This window comes from Lemur catta, chromosome 13 (assembly GCF_020740605.2).
Source record: "Lemur catta isolate mLemCat1 chromosome 13, mLemCat1.pri, whole genome shotgun sequence".
NCBI classification, from domain to species: domain Eukaryota; kingdom Metazoa; phylum Chordata; class Mammalia; order Primates; family Lemuridae; genus Lemur; species Lemur catta.
The window spans coordinates 44,706,346-44,727,849 of NC_059140.1; the positions used below are offsets into that span (position 1 = coordinate 44,706,346).

A 21,504-nucleotide genomic window follows, 5' to 3' on the forward strand; every position below is an offset into this window, starting at 1 on the left:
AGAGGGAGAATGCAGGTCAACTGTGTTTGCTAACTGGTTTTACTAAAGGAATAATAAACTTTCTCACATGTTCATGATGGGGGTAGTTCTACAACTTAAAGCAATGTGACCACATGAGTTAGGCTTCCACCACCCCACAGAAACTAGGAGATAGGTGAGCTATCTCCCTTGGTGTTTATATTTCAAAGATACGGCTCTGAGGTCTTTGAGAAAAACATTACTGGGTTGTAAAACTGGCAAGAGGCTTTTAGGAAGACTTACATCCTAAAAGGGTAGAGAAAAAAATTACAATCCCATGTTTTCTAAAGCAATGAACACTTGAGAAAAGAGAGGTCAGCCTGTCGTCAGGAAGAAGGCTTTACAAGATTTAGTCAAATTGAGGGGACTGCTAAGGCCATTTTGGTCAATTTCAGTTTGCATACAACTTGACACAGTAATATAAAGGAGCACTTGCCTCTGAGCCAAGAGGTAGCAAACATAATCACATTATTGTTTCCTGGAATGGGACAAATCATGAAGCTAACAATTTAGGGATCCCTCCAGCAGCAATAAGACATAGATCTAACACTTCCAGTCTCCATGGTGTGGCAGCCTTACATTCCCTGCCTGCAAAACTAGGTCAAAAGACACCCAGCATCCTGCTGCACAAAGTTGGAAGGTGTTTCAAAGATCCCTGCTGAAATAATGACCCAGATTCGACTCTGCCTTGTAGAGGGCAGACCAGATACAGAGCTGCCTCTCAGCTACCACCACCACTTTGGCCTTTGCTCCAATACCCATATTTCCGCAGTGGTTAATAAATTTTCAATTGTGAGTGAGAGTGTTAAACAAGCCAAAATCTGTGTGGTATTATTGGGAGAATTGTAGGTATGACATAAAATACGTACCTTCTTTGTTTTGCTATATACAATGTAACAAATTGTAACAATAGAAGAGATCAAGTGAGCAATTGTACAGAAAGGGAAGGAAAGGAGGTATCCCTATATGTGTCTGTCTAGCTAGCTAGCTAAGTGATCTGTAAGACTTTTCTTTAAAAAAATCTAAAAATAAATGCATCCCAGAAGAGAGAAAAGAAATGAATGAGCAGGAATATATGTAAAAGGAGAACCATTTGAGAATTTTTTTTTCCTAATTTTAAGGTTTGGGAGGCTTTGGACAAACTAAGGAAAATCAAATATGTCAAGAATTGAAAGTTAACTATTAGCTATAGAAGCAATGTGTTTAATGGGATGGAAGAACACTTTAAAATTATTTAAACAGGTATAATTTCTCATGAACTCTGAAAAGTCTGTAAGATTTGAAAGAACCACATATAGCTAATTTATTTCATTAATGGAAAAATTAAGGTAAAGAATAAATAGTTTAAGTAGCTGGCAATGAATGCTTGACTTGGGTAAGCTTAAATTATTATTATTTAATAATTTTTGATTTAAGGAAAGAACAATTGTCTTTCAAAGAATTTTATAAAGTACAAGTTTGCTCATAGTATGACATGGAAAACACCCTCCCTATTTACTGTTCTTTATATGAAGTCCAGCAAATTTTATAAAAAGAAAGGATATCTGGGGCTTCAGAAAGTTTCAGTGAGAACTAAACCAAATATTTAGACTTTTTTTTTTTTTTTCCGGTAACTGAGAAGAGTGACCTTGGTACCAAGGGGAGAAAGCAGTAATGGTAACAGACCAAAATGAATAACTTTTTAAAAAGATGAAACATATAGTAATGAAAAGGTTAATACTTAGCAATATGTAAAATAGAGTAAAACAAACAGTAAGGTCTTTGTGTTGAAACAAATTAAAGAAAACATAATTGGAAGTGTTTAGTATATGAGGTTCATATCACTTTTCTAAATTATTAATGAGTTGTGTAAGCAATTTCAAAATTTCTTCTCTTAAAACTTTCCATTGAGTTTTCTTCAGAATTTTTCACTAGAAAATCTGCTTGTGATCTTAGCCATTTGTAGAGAGCAAAGGACCATTTTAGCAGCAGTGTGAATTATAAAGTACTGCCCTTTTATAACTGGTATTTAAATTTTCTGTTTAATATGTAATTGTAATTCAGATTGTAAATCAGTAATTATATGATTTTATGTCAGTTTTTCAAAATCAAATCATAATTTCGTTAATAAGATTCAAGCATTTATTGCGTGAAGATCACATTGAACACTAGTAGAAGACACAATATAAATTATATAGGAGTGGGTGGAGCAAGATGGATGAATAGAACCCTCCGGCAATTGTTTTACCATAGGAACAACAAATGCAACAACTGTCCACACAAGAAATCACCTTCAGAAGTGGCAAAACTTAGGTGAGTGACCACAGTACCTGGTTTTAACATTATATCAATGAAAGAGGCATTGAAGAGGGCAGAAAAGATACTCATTCATTGCCTACCCCATCCCTCCCTCATTCCCCGGCAGCACCACACCAATACCAAGTGGAGAGAGAATCTGTGTGCCTGATGGAGGGATAGTGAAGTGAATGTGGGACTGTTCATTGGAACTCATGGCCACCCTGTCAGAAGGCAACACAGCACAGGGTAGAATTCTGCCTGTACCCTTGGAGCTTGTGTTTAGGCCAGCCCAGCCAGAGGGAAATCCTCCACCCCCGTGGCAGAAACCACTGAGTTCTGGCTAGCTTCACCACTGGCTGACAAAAGCAGCCTGGTACCTGGATTAAATTTGAAGGGCAGTCAGGCCACTAAGTCTGTAGCCCTTGGGGAAGTCCTACAGCTGTGTGTCTAACAGGTAAAATAGATCTCAAGACAAAAACTCTAAAAAAGAGACAAAGAAGATCATTATATAATGATAAAGGGATCAATTCAGAAAGAGGATATAACAATTCTAAATATATATTCATCCAACACTGGAGTATCCAGATATGTAAAGCAAATATTATCAGAACTATAGAGAGAGATAGACCCCAGTACAATAAGCACTGGAGAGGTCAACACTCCACTTTCAGCATTGGACAGGTCATCCAAACAGAAAATCAACAGTTAAACACTGAACTTAAGCTGCACTATAGACCAAATATCTAGTTACAGAACATTTCATCCAACAGCACATATCTGCTCAAGGGCTCTAAATTTCTTAATGCAGCCCAGTCAGTGAGATAATGAAACCTGAAAAAGATCAATAATAAGATGTTGACTCTGTTATTAGAATAGGAATGTCAGTACATTAATTGAATGATATTTTCTCTACCATATGGCTGCCCTTTTGTAGCGTATCAATTATGACAAAATTTCACTGGAGTGACTCATAACTATCTTGCTCTCAAAATAGTTTGGGTAGCTTGAATTGACTCCTATCTTGCTATATAGTGGTTTGGTGCACGTTTGGTTCATAGTTTCTCCCAGTCTAATGCTAGTTCCTTGCAGGTAGCAATAGTGCCTTATAATTTTTTACTTTAATTTCTGATGGTCCTTGTCTTGTGAATGCATTGAATGACTCCCAAGTTTTACTGTTAATAAATGCCTTCTATGTTCTATGCCTTATGAGAGGCTCTGAAAAACAATATATTGAATTACATACTTCTCTTATCTTTAAGGGACTTTGAAATTTAGCTCTTAAAATAACTAAGTCTTGTTATCTTCTTTTAATATAAACATACTTTTTGGTATACACAGCCTGCTATTTCCTCATTAGAGAGTGGAGCAAAACAAATGTTGAGCGCTACTATATTGATTTTGAATGTGTGTGCACACACATTAGAATTTCAATCGTGGCCAAAAATTGATGATCACATTGTGAAAAGAAAAGAAGATATATAATATATTTGAAAAGGCTGCACTGAGGTTCACTATATTTTAAAGTTGCTTTTAGACTGATAAAAATTTGCTTCTGGGTTATCTCTTACATAGTCCCTACTACCCTGACATACTTGAAAATATACTGTGTTCATTGATGTGTAAGAAAATAGAGTCCCAGCAAATATGGGAGATGGAATTGCAGGGTTACTAACAAACCATCAGGTCCTGGAGAGAACTGATAAGGACAAGGTTTAAATAAAGGAAGCTGTCCATCTAGCAGTGGTATTAAGAAGAGGGGTAGAAAATTAAACTGCCACATGGCCAACCTTTAAATCATACTGAAGAGTTAACTTCCTTATAAAAAAGAGGTTGTGTGCCACTGAAGTTAATTAAAGTATTCGTACTTGCTAAGAAATGTTAAGATAGCTTCTGCTTACTGCCAAGCATTTGAGTGAAATAAATATACATGCACAAGGGCCGAGATGTTTAATGTTCTGCTTTAATATTAAACAGTGTATATCAATATATTCAGCCTGGACTTTATTATCAAAACTCTCTTCAGAATTTTTTATCGTAATTAAAATTAAATTATTGTTTCATTTTATTACTGGTTTAATTCAAATGGCATGAATTATGCAAGCACATTAGCAGAACATTAGTTTTAAACTTAGGGCTTTTACTAAATGGAAAATTGTATTCTCTTTTTTTTTTTTTTTTATTTCAGCTCATCATGGGGGTACATAAGTTCAGGTCATATACATTGTCCCTGTCCCGCCCATCCCCCCGAGTCAGAGTCCCAAGCGCGTCCGCTCCCACTCTCCAGACAGTGCGCCTGGCACTCGCCATGTATTCATACCTCGATCCCCTCCCCCCCCCACCTCCCCGGGTCTGCACCCTCAAGCATGACCATTGCCCAGAGGGTGTGCAATGCACTCGTCATGTAGGCAAACACCCATCCCCTCCCCCCACCCCCCCATCCCAGTCTGATATCCAATTGGTATCCTTCCCTGATGTACATTTAGGTGATGATCAGGGAAACCAGTTTTCTGGTGAGTACATGTGATGCTTGTTTTTCCATTCTTTGGATACTTCACTTAGTATAATGGGTTCCAGCTCTCTCCAGGAGAACCAAAGAGATGTCGTATCATCGTTATTTCAAAAAAAAAATAAATAAATAAAAAAAAAATAAAGTATTCGTACTTGCTAAGAAATGTTAAGATAGCTTCTGCTTACTGCCAAGCATTTGAGTGAAATAAATATACATGCACAAGGGCCGAGATGTTTAATGTTCTGCTTTAATATTAAACAGTGTATGTCAATATATTCAGCCTGGACTTTATTATCAAAACTCTCTTCAGAATTTTTTATTGTAATTAAAATTAAATTATTGTTTCATTTTATTACTGGTTTAATTCAAATGGCATGAATTATGCAAGCACATTAGCAGAACATTAGTTTTAAACTTAGGGCTTTTACTAAATGGAAAATTGTATTCTCAATGTAAGAAATCGAGCCTTCAAAGACTAGTTTTATATATTATTATTACTCATTATTTTAAAATATTGGTTAAAGCAATTTTCATACAATGTTGAAACAATCTGCATATTCAGCAACAAAAAATAAAAGTAATAAAAGTAAAATTAATAAAGTCAGTTGTATATTACCCTCATATCCCTACCTTTCCATCATTTTAGCAAGAAACTTTGTGTGTTTGTGTGTGTTTGTATAAAACACTAAATACTATTTTATAAACTAATTTGGGGAAAATTATTGTATCAAAATAGATATTAAAAATGATCTATATTACATGACTATCACAGATTTTAGTTATTGTTATTGAACAGTATTTTAGCTTTATGTTACAGTATTTAATAGAGGGACTACAAAAGAAATAACTATGTGAATCTTGATATTTATGAGCTTTACAGTAAGTGTTATGTATCTATCTCAATGTAATTCACAATTACTTTTTGAGTTTCCAAGTAAGAAAAATCTTGCAGGTCTCACAACCAATTTTGTTTCCTTAAAAAATCTGTTTGGGTTTTATTTTGTTGTTGCTCTCAGTCTTGTAATTATCTTCTACTTCAGTTGTGAGAAGCTAGGAACTGAATCATATGCCACCATAGCAACTGTTCAGAGTACATTCTATGTATTGTGCATTAATCATATGGTTGACTATATTTTCTTAGAATTATTTCACCTTTACTCTAATTCCTAAATATTTATACACTTTATCATGTTGTGTTTGTGAGGCAGTACAATGTAGTGCGTAGAATTTAACACCAGGAATCTTGGATTTATTTTCGCTTTCACCAGAATTGATATTCCACTAAAACTCATTATGATGTGATTGTCTCAGGATCTATTCTAATTGCTGGACATTTATTATAATTGATATGTGCCTTTTCCTTGCTTCTCATTAAATACTTTGAATATCCATGGGCAAAAATATCCTTTTTACAGTTTTGAATCTTGGTCAAATTACTTAGCTTCATGAAGACTTAAGATTCCTCAATTATAAGAAAGGGAAAATAATACTCTTTAAGTGAGTTGATTGTTTTAAAAAGTAAACAAACTTATAAAATTAAGCTGGTTTATTTACCATATAGTGAGCACTCAGTGGTGATGATTATTCACCTGTAATTCTTGCACTTTGGTAGACTGAAACAGGAGGATTGCTTGAGCCCAGGAGTTTGAGGTTGTGGTGAGCTGTGATAACACCACTGAAGTCTAGCCTGGGCAACAGAAAAAGACGCAGTCTTAAAAAAATTTTGATACAGTCAATACTATTTGCAGATAGTATGGGGGAAAAACAGCTAAAATAAGCAAGTCCATTAAGAAGTTTAAATCTAAGACATGAAAACATAAGAATTCTAGAAAAAATATAGAAAAAAAACTCTTATAAATATTGGCATAGGCAAATAATTTATGAAGAACTCAAGGGCAACCACAGCAATAACAAAAATAAATAAATTGGACTTGATTAAATTAAAAAGGTTCTGCACAGCAAAGGAGACAATCAACAGAGCAAACAGACAACCTACAGAATGGTAGAAAATATTTGTATGCTATACATCTGATAAAGGACTAATAACCAGAATCTACAAAGAATTCAAGTAAATCAATAAGAAAAAATGAAAAAAAAAAACCATTCAAAAGTGGGCAAAAGACATGAACAGAAGCTTTTCAAAATAAACTAAACTAATGGCCAATAAATATATGGGAAAATGCTCAGCGTCACTAATCGTCAGAGAAATGCTAATCAAAACCACAATGAGATATCACCTAGCCCCAGTAAGAATGGCCCTTATCAAAAAGTCCCAAAATAATAGATGCTGGTGTGTATGCAGAGAGAAAGGAACACTTATACACTGTTGGTGGGAGTCCAAACTAATGCATACTCTAGGGAAAATAGTGTGGAAATTTCTCAAAGAAATAAAAGTAGACCTACCATTTGATCCAACAATCACACTACTGGGTATTTACCCAAAGGAAAAGATGTCATTTTATCAAAAAGACACTTGCACTAGAATGTTTATCGCAGCACAACTCACAATTGCAAAGATGTGGAATCAACCCAGTGTCCATCAATTCATGAATGGATTAACAAAATTTGGTATGTGTACACCATAGAGTACTACTCAGCCATAAAAAAAAAATGAATTAACACATTTTAAAACAATCTGGATGGAACTGGAGACCATCCTCCAAAGTGACGTATTTCAACAATGGAAAAACAGACACATATACTCACTATTAAATTGGAACTTACCCATCAGCACTTATGTGCTCAGATGTAGGTAAAATGCAACAGAAATTATGCAGAACGGTGGGGAAGGAGATGGGTGAAATAATCCCTAACAGGTACAATGTGCACTGTCTGGGTGATGGGCACACTTATAACTTTGACTCAAGCAGTACAAAAGAAATTCATGTAACCAAAACATTTGTACTCCCACAATATTCTGTTATAAAAAAATGTTCTAAAAATAAAAGAGAAGTTTATTTGCCCTTCATGCCTAGGAAAGAAAATCCTTAATGAGAAAACTAAGCAGTTAAATTTCAAATGCTTTGTTTCCCTCAGATAAAGGATGGTAAGTGCAATCCAACAAGGAAGACAGATTTTGGCCAGAAGTAGATTGCATGCTCAAGATATACTGAAGGAATACGCTGATCATTGATTACTTTGGAATGTGTCCTTGAATTTTCTTCTCTGGCACATTATGACTATTATTACTCTCCCCTTACAATCCTCTACTAGAGAAAATATCCTGGCCAAATGGCATTTACATGAATCTGATATATCTGTCCCACCTTATCTCTTCTTCTTCCCTAAAGAAATGCTTAGGAGTAGTGAGGGGAGAGGACAATGTAAAACAAAAAAACAATAGATTTTGAAAACTAGTAATGGAAGTGCAATCTCACAAGAAGAATTGTAAAGAAAAAAAACACTTTGCACTTGTCAAATATTTGGCATTTTCATTTCTGCTAGATCCATGCCTAAAAAATGTAAATGATACATTGAAATATATGTCATTAATTATTTTTATGTGTTTTCCTGGGCTTATTAGTCTACTTCGTGACTAATGGGCATTGTTGATTAATTGGGAAATTTGACTTATCTGAAAATGATGTAGTAGGACATTTTTAATTTTTTTGACAAATTAAGTTAAACATATTTAGGACCTTGTATACAAACTTCTTGTTTATATTTATTTAATTAAATTTTACACATCACAAAATGGCTAAAATGGCTTCAAAGTAAAATATATGAATGAGAGAAAATAAAATATAAGTAATATAATATAGGTCAGTGTGCTACGCTAGTGTTTTGGGAAAGAGTTTAACACTTATCGGAAATTCTGTATCTGTATGCTCCCTCAGCAACGCTTTGTAATAGTTCATTGAGGCTAAAAAACACTGATTATAAATAAAGATTGTTATATGTGAAGATTTCATGAAATATGTGCATGTTTGTAGTCAGAAAATAAAAGTGGTGATTTCTGAAAATGACCTATAATGATAGCAGAAAGGGAAGAAGATCACATATTAAACATATTTTGGGATCCAAGACAGAGCCCCAAAGAAAATTATTTGTTAAACAAACAAACAAACAAACAAAAATCTGTCAACACAATCCCCAGAGTAGAGAGGAAATGAGTACGGCAGCTGTATAGACAGGTTGGATGATAGAATCCCTCATCTGGGCAGATTGTCAGATAATAAAATATCAAAGCTGTCAACTTTTATTCTTTCTTCCTCACAAACACCCAAGTTAGTTTCTAAAATCTTAATATTTAAGCACCTCAAGATGGAAGAGCTTTGCAGATAACTGAATTTCAACACGGTTCAATGGGAACATGCTCCTACTGTTGCTAAAATTTGGCCAGCAGAAGTTGCATTGTCTTATATCTATCTCTTTCTATCTCCCTTCTTTTTTTCTGACTGAAGTAGAATATAGAAGAAGAAAAAAATTAAAAGCCCTTTAAATAAGCCACCAGGTTATGCCTTTGTCTTAGTTTCATTGTTAAGTATTCATGGTTTATATGGCTCTGAAATTCAAATGAAAAAGACTTGGAAAAGGCATTCAAATTCAAATCCACAATACTCATGGTATGATTTTCACCATAAGTAAATTTCTTAAGATTCTGTTTATATTCATAGAAATGAAATACCGATTTGTTTTAGTGTCTCAGTCACCAAAGCAAAGAGGAGTTATCTTATAAAATAAAAGCAAATATTTTGCTCAACATAAACGTAGGCGTCTGATATTAAAACAGGAGAAGAATATTTCCTTTAAGTATTCAAAATATTCAAAAGTATATTGAATGCATATGTGATGCTATGTGAAATACCTCACACATCCTATTTAGCCAAAAATGGATATAATAATGAGTTACAATACTATTGCTTCTGTTGTCTGATTCAAGTCCAAGTACAAAGGCCACTAATAATTTCATGCATTAAACAACAGAATGCTTTTTATTTTCCTTAACAACCAAAGTTTCCTTGAGTGTTGCATGATAAGCTGTTTTAGGTTAAACTCCATACAAAGTAGTGAGAGTGAGAAAAAAATCTACGGAGTTGATTAGGGACAGAGTTATAGACAATAATATGGTAAGGATAAGTATATAATCTATTACTAGATTTGAGGAAGTTTGACATCTGTGCATGTGTGTGAGTCAAGAGAATGTTTGGACAAAGTCAAGATTTTTACTGTGAGAACAATTCCTTATTCTCTTCAAATGTTGGATATAGAATAAAAATAGATTTAAAGCAGTTTAAATAAATTAGAACTACTGAAATATTTAATTCTGACCTTCCCCCCAGTGGACTTTCAAAGACAGGAATAAGGTGGGCAGATAGAAATAGAAAAATGATGGCCTGTGCTGTCACAGGTACTTTTTAACTTGTCCTTGTATAGCTTTTTCTGACTCTTCTAACAGTGGGCCCTTGAACTCTGAGATGTATTTAGTACTCAAAAAACATAAGCCACTCTCTTCTTGTGGCTGGAAGGCATATACACCATTGTTTACAGATTAGTGAGCTCTAGGGTTATAAAATCTCATGAGTAGAGCTTGTATTCTGTTCCCTAAAGCCAGTTTGCTATAATTTTTAGAAAACAACCAAGATTTTCTTTCTGATAAGAGAGAGAGAGCGAAGAACAGGGTGACAGTAATGTGGCACATATTGGCATTACCAAACAATTTGATGGCAGCAAAATTCTTAATTGCAATAAAAATGAGTTTCTTTTCATAACATAAAAATATGTGTAAGCCTACTAAAGACTATAAAATGATGTAACACCAAAATATCCTTAACTCTCTTGTCTTTATTAAAACACATATTCAAAAATTCCTATGAATTTGCTGATATAAATAAATTATTGACAAAATAAGTAAGTGTTGGAGAATAGGCAAAGCTCCCATGCAGAAGAATTCCAATTCACTTATGTAGTTACTTCACCCTCAAGAAGATAGAACACAACTCCCCACTCCTTAAGTGTGGGCTGTGCATAGGGACTTTCTTCCAGAGAGTACAGGACACAAAGGCAGTAAAGGGTAACACTGCAGTGGAGAAACCCAGCAAAGGCTATCTCTGTCAAGTGATCAAGATTAATATCAACAGTGATAAGTCAAGTTGATAGTGTTTCCTTGATAGGATGTGATGAAACCAAAATCCATAATCCCAGTCTAATCATAATCAGAAAAATCTCAATTAAAGGATATTTAACAAAAATTCTGAACCATTGCTCTTCAAAACTACCAAAGTCAGCAAATAAAGGAAAGTCTGAGAAACTGTCACAGACAAGACTTGCCTGGCGAGACACAAATGAGTGAGGTGTGGTATCCTGAATGGGATCCTGGCACAAAAAAAGGACATTAGGGAAAAAGAAAATCTAAGGAAATGTGATTAAAATGTGGACTTTAGTTAATAATAATGTAACAATGTTTGTTCGTTAATATAACACAGGTACCATATTGATGTGAAATGTTAATGACAGGGGAAACCAGGCATATGTTATTAAATATAGGAAATCTCTTTACTATCCTTGTGATTTTCTGTAAATTTAGAAGTATTCTAACATAAAAAATGTATTTTTCAAATCCCAGGTTTCTTAAAATATCAATTTTGAACTTTGTTTTAATTTCTTGGCTGACAATTATTTCTCTTTCTTTTCTTTTAAGGGAGAGTATGATGATAGATAGATGATAAACATAGATAGAATTTAATTTACCTTGGATTTTATAGGCAGTTTTTGCTCTTATCTGGTAAAATATACATTATTGATATAGTACCTTTGGGAATATACATTTTTTTTCAGTGTAACTGATTTTATAGTTGAAATATTAGTAGGCAGCACATTTGTTAATAGAGGACCACTTGTCTGATGAAAAATAGAACAACATAGATTCATGTTATTTTATAAAGTTCACTTTTTCCTTGCTATTCTATTTAACATATTTTCATTTCAATACAGTGTAAATTTAAATATATTCTCCTATAGAAAATTAGAGTTTAGGTCCACTTATACATGTTTGGAATATGTAGTGGATATAGTATTTACTTAACATGAAACTGTAGATAAACGTAGCACAGCTTGCTGATACCCTATTCAAAAACTATTCCTCTCTTAGTCTCCCAGCTGAATCAAAAGAGGAAGATGCTAATTCTATGCCCAGTTTATAAGGTCAAAAATCAATCAGGTTTTATCCCTTTCCTAATGACTGAGTTAGGCATGGTCATGTGACACAATTTTTGCCAAGGCAACATGGAGGTGAGACTTCTGAGAAATCTTCTGGTAAAGATTTCTTTACTGATGCAAGAGAAATACACATAAAGGAATAGTTCTTCTGATACATGTTTTCCTGTCTGAATCTGCAACTTGAAACTATGGCAACTACGGTGGGAATTGAGAAAGTCACTTGAGAAGATGGCTGTTTCCTGATGAGTATTGACTTTAATTAACTAACTCTGGAGACAGCATTCCTTTGGACTTGTTGAGAGATTGCAAGTATTTCCTTATTATTTGAAAACTATTCCTAGTAATTTTCTGTTATTAGAAACATAGACTCCCTAGGTATCTAAAGTTTAGTCTGGGTATCACATATTTTTAAACCAATTCTCTATGGCACCTAAGTAAAATTATGTAGATTTTCCCTCTTAGTAAACATATTTGGGAATATTGTGCCGTAAGAGTCAACTGTGAATGAAAATATAGAATTACTTTTTTTTTTCATTGACAGTATTCTTTTTCTTAAAGCTAACTTTTAAGTCAAATACTTGGCAGATTTTTACCTTTTTACCATCTAAGTCTGTCAGAGAAATGGCCAGGTTATAGATCTAAAGAAATATATAATAGCATGCATGAGGTAGCTTAGTATGTGTGCATTCAAGCTCAATACTTGCTAATATTCCATTTGTGCTATCTGGCTTTTACAAATAGATTCTTTCATTGGATATATTACAAGTTTAAAAAAAATAGAACATTTTTAACTTTTTGAGACAAACAATGGTTACAACATCCAAATTAACCTTCAAAGTTACCAATAAGTAACTTTCACAAATTGTATCTACATGTAACCTGTGAAAATTAAAAAAAAAATTTTTTTTATGGGTAAAGAATGGAGAAATGCTCTGCTAAAATTCTGTCTGAATTACTATGAAATTTAGTACTAGCCCAGTATTTGATTTGGACTGAATAATTGTGTTTTTTTCCCCAAGGGAATACCTTAAATATTTTATAAAGTTATTACTCTGACATACTAGCTCTGAATCTCTTCTCCAGTGTTGATCTGAGAAGATAAAGATACAAACATACACACACACATACACACACACACACACACACACACACACACATGCCCACGCACACACACACTATTTTGTACATTAGGCTTACATTTTAAAGATTGTATTAACACTATGTTTTTGATATATTAAGTGATAACAGCATATGTGACTTCCCATGACTATGATAATGTTCTATATGTTGCAAAATTTAAGAAAAAATTAATACATAACCCTCAATCTCTCTAAATTATAATATCATATATTTGTGTGATTTTGTTTGAATTTAAGCCTTCAGAAAATACTAATATCTACTTGTCAACTTAAATCCTTTTTATTAAATGTATTTGTAAAACATTTAAGTATTCTTTTTGAAAGCTTTATTGATGAATGACTGACGTAAATAAATTGCTCATATATACTGTGTACAATTTGATAAGTTTGGCATATGTATACATTCATAAAACCATCACCACAAAGTAATGGATGTATCCATCGCCCTCAAATGTTATCTTATACCCTTTTGTTATCTACCTTGTTGCTCCTCTTTATCCCTCCCTCATGCAGAGACACCAATGATTCGATTTCTTTCACAACAAATTACTTTGAATTTTCAAGAATTTTGTTTAAATTTGATCATAGTCTGTATTCTTTTTTGTCTAATTTATTTCACTCAGCATAATTATTTTGCATTCAATATAATTAACCATGATATTGCATACATCAATAGTTCTTTCCTTTTTATTACTATGAAGTATTCCATTGTTTAGATATACTCTAATGTGTTAATCCATTCACTGGTTCACAAACACTTAGGTTGTTTCCAGTTTGGGATCATTATAAAATAAATATATTATAAACATTCATGTACAAGGCTTTGTATCAATATATTCTTTCCTTTTTCTTGAGCAAAACCTAAACCTAGGACTAGAGTGGCTGAGTCATATGAGAGGAGCAACTGCAAAACTTTTTTCCATTGTTGTATCATTTCACATTTCTACCCGCAGTTCTAATAGATGTGTGGTGATATGTCATTGTGTTTTTAATGTGCAGTCCCTGAAACACTAATGATACTAAGCATTTTCCATTCATTCATCTTCTTTTGTGAAATGTCTGTACAAATCATTTGTCCAGTATTTTTTTTATTTAGTTTGAGAGTTCTTTATATATTCTGGATACAATATTTCATCAGATACATGTTTGGCTAACATTTTTCCCAGTCTATGGTTCATCTTTTCGTTCCTTTAATAACATTTCTCATAGTGGGTTTTTGAAGTTCAATTTTTTAATTTGTTCTTTTGGGAATTATGCTTTTGAAGTTTTATCTAAGAAATCTTTAAATAACCTAAGGTTATAAAGATTTTATTCTATGCTTTCTTATAGATCTATAATTTAATGTTTAGCATTCAGGTTCATGATCCACTTTGAGTAAATTTTATACACTGTAAGGGGGTATGGATAGAAACACAAGTCACGGAGATCTTACTTGTTCTAGGACTATGTCTTCTCAACTGAATTTCCTTTGTACATTTGCATAAATTAGTTGTTCTTATGTGGGTGGGTCCATTGCTGGACTTTGTCCTATTTCTCTACTTATCTGTGTTTAGACTAGTATCAATCCATTTTAATTACTGTAGCTTTGTAATAAGTCTTAAAATCAGATAGGGCTTTTACACCCACTTTGATATTTTTCAAAATTGTTTTGGTTATTCTTGGTCCATTGAATACCCATATTAATTTTAGAAACAGTTTTCAAACATTCAAAAATTTTTCAAATTGCTGGAATTAGGAATGTGATTGTAATCAAGCTGTAGATTAATTTGGGGTGAAATGAAATATTAACAATATTGATCTTCTAGCCTGTGGACAAAGTATATCTCTATGTTTCCCTACCACTCCAAGTCTTCTGAATTAATGTCATGTTGAGAGGTCCCCAAAACTAACCACTAACTAGATTTGATGATTCATTGGGAAAACTCAGTATACATTTGTAGCAATGGCTGTGATTTATGATTGCCAAAGGATACATAGCACAATCAAAAAAGGAAAACAGCCCATGGAGTGAAGCCCAGAGGAAACTAGGTGCATACTTCCAAGGGTTCCCTTTCAGGGATTCCCAGAGGGCATAATTAATTCTACCTGCACTGAGTTGACAAAGTGTGTGAAACGTTGCCAAACAACAAGCTCATTAGAGATTCAGTGCCCAAAGTTGTTACTAGGTGCTGATCACATAGGCAGCTTCTGTCTAACACATACCAAAATTCCAGATGCCCAGAAGGAAAGTGGGTGTTCAGCATAAATCATACTGCTTGTACCAACAGTGTATGCACAGGGAGCCATTCCTATCAGTTAATGGTGGGAGGCCTCTTCAAATCTAAGTTCTCAGACACTAGCTAAGGGCAAATCTTACAAGCAGGCCTTTTCAAGGTTAGCAGTTCAGGCCTGCTGTCCTAATTCCTTTCTGCACAAGTTCTATTAAGACAAAAAGTAAATTACATTGAAAGTCACCCTCCTGGTGATCTGAAATTACAATCAAATAAAATCTATAAAAGCCATATCAGCAGCATTTATCCCTTTTATCTGATTTTCACAGGATCTATGCTAAGAAGTATCCAACCATGTGTACTGAACAATTTAGATAAAATTCCTCTGGAGGTTTTAAATCATGAAAATATTTTGAAGATATATATACAAATAAAAAATTGTGATAATTATAATCAGTTATAAAAACCAATTTTAATATTTTTTATGTGCTCCTAAAACAAATGTTAATGTGTTCCTATTATCTCTTCTAATTCAACTTTATTTTTATAACAAGATATACATTTCATAAATCACCTAATATTGATATTAAAATATTGGTTTCTATACCTATAAAATACTTTGATGATTAAAGTTTATTTCATAAACTTTAAAATACATATAAATAATTGGTCCTGATATAAGTTCTTAAAATCATTCAGATCAGTATGAATCTGTGAACTTCAGATGAAAATATTGTTAAACAATATTACTGTATAATAATGCTATTGATAATGTCAATATAAACATCTCAAAGTATTTTATTGCTAGAGGAAAATATTTCCTCTGATGAACTAATCTATGAGCTTCAATTTTCTACTACTGGTAATCTTTTAACAACAGGATCCTTGTATATTAACTAAAATTTTAAATAACTATTTTAGTTTTTATTATTGATACAGTGTCTCTGTCTTATATCAAAACTAAAATTTAGATATCTAATTTAATTATAAATTGATATATATAATAAAAAAGTATCTTAATATTACTCTCTTCACTGACCCTTTCAACTTGTCTCCACTTTATCTACTCATTTTTATTCTTCATCAAATAACTTGCTATGCCTGGAAGCATGCTTTAGAATACTTTGCTGTCTTAACTTTTTATGAAACATAAATAAAATATAATACTCTTTATTAAACTTGTTAAGTTATGAGTGAAACGGCATGTTTGGAAGCAAAGGTATCCATCATCAAAAAAATTATTTATCAATTATAAAGGAATAAGTTTCTTTAAAATAAAGAAACCTACAGATTCTGCCTTAAACAAGATACCAAACTTAGCACCACCAACAATGGGACACATTAATGTCATGAGCCTCCTGGTTAGACATTGGGAAGGGTACAAGGTCACCTATATGGTGTCCCTGCCTAAAAGATTTCACCTATATCTAGTCATGGGGAATATAGTCCAAACTGAGGAATGCTAGGAAAAATTCATCTGGTTTCTTCACCAATACAAATATCACAAATGACAGAATAGCTGGGGAGCTGTTCTTGATTAAAGGAGACCAAAGGAACCTAACAAATAAATACAATGTGTGATCCTTGATTAGATCATGAATTTTTAAAAAAATAATGAAATTAAAATCTATAAGGCAAACTCTGAATGTTTGGGGAAATGTACATTATAGCAAACGCTACAGAATCAATTTTATGTGTGATAATTTTATTGCCACTATGTTGGAGAATGCCTTTGTTCTTAGATGATACATTCTGAAGCATTTACGTGTGAAATATGATGGCTGAAAGTAGTCCTCAGATAATTTAGCAACTACAACATAAACAGACACACAAATACACAATTGGTGAAGCTATATGAAGGGTATATGTGTTTTTTGTACTATTCTTGCAAATTACTGTATGTTAAAAAATTCAAGAATAAAAACTTTGGTGTGGAAAAATAAAGTTATGCTTATAAAAGTCTTTATTAATAAATACTCTAGCCTTGAAAAATAAAATTTTAAAAGCATGAAACCAATTTTTCTATTAGGTCATAAAACTATTCATGATAGAAAGAAGAAATCTAAAAAAAAATGATGGCAGCATGACAAAGTTAGAAAATATACAACAGCTGGCAGGAATATACTTTTAAATTTCAATTAAAGAACAGCATATTAATAATGTTGATTAAATAGAATTACACTAAATCTTATATTGGAGTTTCAAGTTTAGTATACGCTGCCTTCCAAGTTCACAAATAAATTAACATATTCTTTGTATGTAGGGACTAATAGCTGTTGTTGAATATTAGAAGTTCCAATGTATGTCTTACTCAGGTAAAAAGTAAAATAAATATATAAGCAAAACTAGCTTGAATAATTCAAACCAGTCAAATTTAGAAAATTCAGAAAGCTGAATAGAATAGGACAGTATTTTCTCAGAAAAACATCTAAATTCTCAAAAATTTTCTTTTAAACTGAGAGCATAGATATTTATTTAAGCTAATTATAATTAAAATTTAAAATAGGAAAACAATATATAAAGACACAGTGAGAATACAAGAAATCAATATGCAAGAAAAATGAAAACATTATTTAAAATGTTTTAAAATCTTTGAATATGAATTGATGTCTTTATGAATTTATTAAAAATTCTATGAGGTGAGTAATTCTCATGGGGAGAACTTCTAGAATGCTATATAAATTTTTAGAAAGTTAGGAGTAAATAGTACGTTAGGTATGCCAAAAAGTATCCATTAATTTGAAGTTAGATATGAAAATATTATAAACATTGTGGTACAAATAATTCTCATGGAAAGAATTTATAGAAGTAAAAGTAAAATAGTCATTGAAGTTTTAAAAAAATCAGAGTTAAACAAAATATTAGATATGCTGAAGAGAGAATTAGTGAATGGAAGATATAAAAAAGTTACAGACATGGAAGACAGAATGAGATGATTCAATATATATCCATTAGAAATAGTCTTTAAGGAAAAATAGAGGAAACAAAGTTAGGAATGGAAAATTGTTTAAATAAAAACAAGTAATAATTTTCTAGCATTAATGAAATCCTATATCTTCATATTCAGCAAGGCCAATAATTTCTAAACAAAATCAATAAAATAAGTATAATACTAAAAAACCTATCCATCACTATTACTCTATATTGTCCGTTAAGAAAAACATTGACCCTCTGAAATTATTTAATTAGAAAATCCACTGAAAGGGTTGACTAATTTAACAAAGTAGAAATGACAGAAGGCAAAATTAAACAATACATACTATGAAAATTGTCGCATCCAGGTGTTGACTCAGGACCCATGCTTTTTCCTTATTGTGTAGCTTCCATACATTCGCAGTTTACTCTATCCTTTAATTAGCTGGTAAGGGGAAGAAAGTGTGGATGAGGACATACAGCATAAATGCACTGGTCTGGTAGTAACACACATCCCTTCTGTTCATGGCTCATTGCCAAGAAATTGTTATATGTCACAACTAACTAAAGAGAAATATAGTCTGGCATTGTGTTCAGGAAAAATGAGTAAAGATATTTTTAATGAACAGCTAGTAGTCTGTGCCACAAAAACAGAATAAACCATTTCTTAGAATGTATGACTTATAAAAGTTAGCTCAGATACAAATAGAAAATCTGAATGAGACTAAAAATAACAAAGATATTGAACTGCTAGATCAAATTTAAACCCAGATAGTTAATCCCATGATGTTCAAAGATGAGTTCTATAAACATTCCAGAAACAGATCCATTCTTTAATAAATTATTCTGGAAATTACAGAAAAAAGAAAACACTGAAGAGCTCATTTTTTGTGTGTAGTTAAGATAAGAGACCAAAAGAAAAAAATAGACAATTATAAACATTGGTACAGTGAGTTAAATCCATACTAGCAATCTACAATGCATGCATATATGAATTAATATATGTATATTAATTATGCATGCATAAGTATTTCATATTAAATAGAAATATTTACATTGTCAGAAACTTAGTGAATCTTTGCTCTCCTGTTTGTAGACATATAATCTGAACCTTAGTTCCTCTCTTTATTTCTTGTTTCACAACCAAAGGAAGAACCATAATTACTGCTGAAGTGTATACGGATATTTTAGCTGAAACTGTATTTGTATGTACTGGGTGATTTTGAACATTGTATGAAGTAGGAAATGCAAGGTGCTTAAAACAATTGTTGGCCTTTACTGAGTTATCTATGTCTGGATTGTCAATCTCAGTTTAGATAATTTCTAGCAAATGGGCCTGATATTTTGAGTAATACCAGGGCACATGGTATTTCATGTTTCTAAAAGTTTCATAATTATTTTCACTTATATTTAGGCTGCTTGGAATTAAAGGAAGACACCATTGAAAACCTTCTTGCTGCAGCGTGCCTTCTTCAGCTTCCTCAAGTAGTGGAAGTGTGCTGCCACTTCCTCATGAAGCTTTTGCATCCATCTAACTGCTTAGGAATCCGAGCATTCGCAGATGCTCAAGGATGCATTGAATTAATGAAGGTGGCCCACAGCTACACAATGGTAAGAAAATTTAATATTTTAGTAATAGAGACATACACTGTATTGTCAGGGTGAAAATAATTACTGTGATGGCTTCGAACAACTTTTCAAGTTTAAAATGAGTTTTGTCCGCTTGGCACATTTTTATAATATAGAATACAATGTGCGATATTGTATTTTACATTTTCAAAGTAAGAAAGACAGCACATAATGGACTTTATGTTGTTTTCTGGCTTTATTTACATTAAACAGGCAATACAGATTTAGATACTATTTGGGATTTTTAAAGTTATTTAAACCATATTTTTTTAATTTCTCCCTGGATATCTATCTTTTTATAGCCACTTCCCTTGCTGCCCTTTTTATATTTTCTTATACATTTTTTCAAACTCTCCATCACAGCATATTATATTTGGTGTAGCTATGCCAGTATGATTTATGGAGAAAAATATTACAGTTGCAGTGTATATTCCATAGTATATAGTATCTTGTATAGTGTTCATTTTTTATAGTGAATATTGGACTCCATAACTCCTGGGAACTTCTATACTAAGAAAATATATTTAGATGTACAAAACAACTTATCTATGTTCTTGTAATTAGACTTCTAAGACTATTGTTATAATTCAGAACTTTATATTGAGTGAATACCATCACTCAGTAAATATTTTTAAAATAATTTAATCCTAATATATTTCTCTTGGATTTTATTTCATGTATGTATGTATATGTGTATAATTTTTAACTACTTTATAGAGATTTCAAAAGTCATTTCAATTGTAAATTTAGAAGTGTGAACTTTGGAGTGTTGGTTTTTTTTTACATTATTTTCATTCTAGAATAGAATAACCAGTTACAAGTCTCATATCCATCATATTACATAACCTAGAATTAATCATTCTAAAAGCACTTAATACAATGCCTGGAATAGAGGTTCCATATAAAAGCTAGCCAGTTTTGCTAACATTATTTTTGTTGTTATTATTATTTTGAGTATTATTATAATAACCAATTATTAACTTTTATAGAATTTTTTATTTCCAACTCAAAGGAACAATTTATATGAAGTGAAAATCATTAAGCTTTATGTTTGCTATTTATTTCAAAATTCATATTTTGAAATGTAATACTTTTTTTAAATTACTAATGAAAGTCAATGATTTAGTAGTATTCTAGTTGTTATTTTGAGACAGACTTTCAATATTATTTTCATTTTCTTTCTTAATTCTTTAAGCAGATTAGCACATTAAATGAAAATATAGAAATAAAAAGTAGATATGTGATTTGTAATTCTATTGTCAAATCCTTCTTTAGAAATATTGCATGACAGGCATCAGGTACTGCTTTTGAAATTATATGAACCATATAAAATCAATGTAAACAAATTATTCATCAACCAAAATATCAAAATGGAACTGCTGTCATTTAATTAGGCACATTTCATTACATTTAGGAGCTCCTGGCTTAGCTAAGCCAAAGAACAATATGCCTCCATATCCAGAGGGATAATGGTCCCTTCTGGTCTGGTTTGAAATTATTAATTTGGTAATAAAAATGTTTTCCTTGCAGCTGCTTTGACTGTTACACAATTAATCACACAAAGTAACAAAATTTCCTTCTTTAGAGACATTAAAAATGTATACGTTATAGGAAAATATATTCAAAACAGAAATATAGAATAGTTTGAATA

At 32.1% G+C, this 21,504-nt stretch overlaps 1 protein-coding gene across 2 annotated transcripts in view; it reads left to right on the forward strand.

Moving 5' to 3' along the window:
• KLHL1 (kelch like family member 1) overlaps positions 1–21,504 on the forward strand; it is a 282,548-nt gene that overhangs the window by 99,410 nt on the left and 161,634 nt on the right. For both annotated transcript variants that reach the window (XM_045567731.1, XM_045567733.1), the window contains one exon: positions 19,639–19,835. In XM_045567731.1, the coding sequence (XP_045423687.1) occupies positions 19,639–19,835 (197 nt within the window). The remainder of the gene's footprint in view (positions 1–19,638; positions 19,836–21,504) is intronic.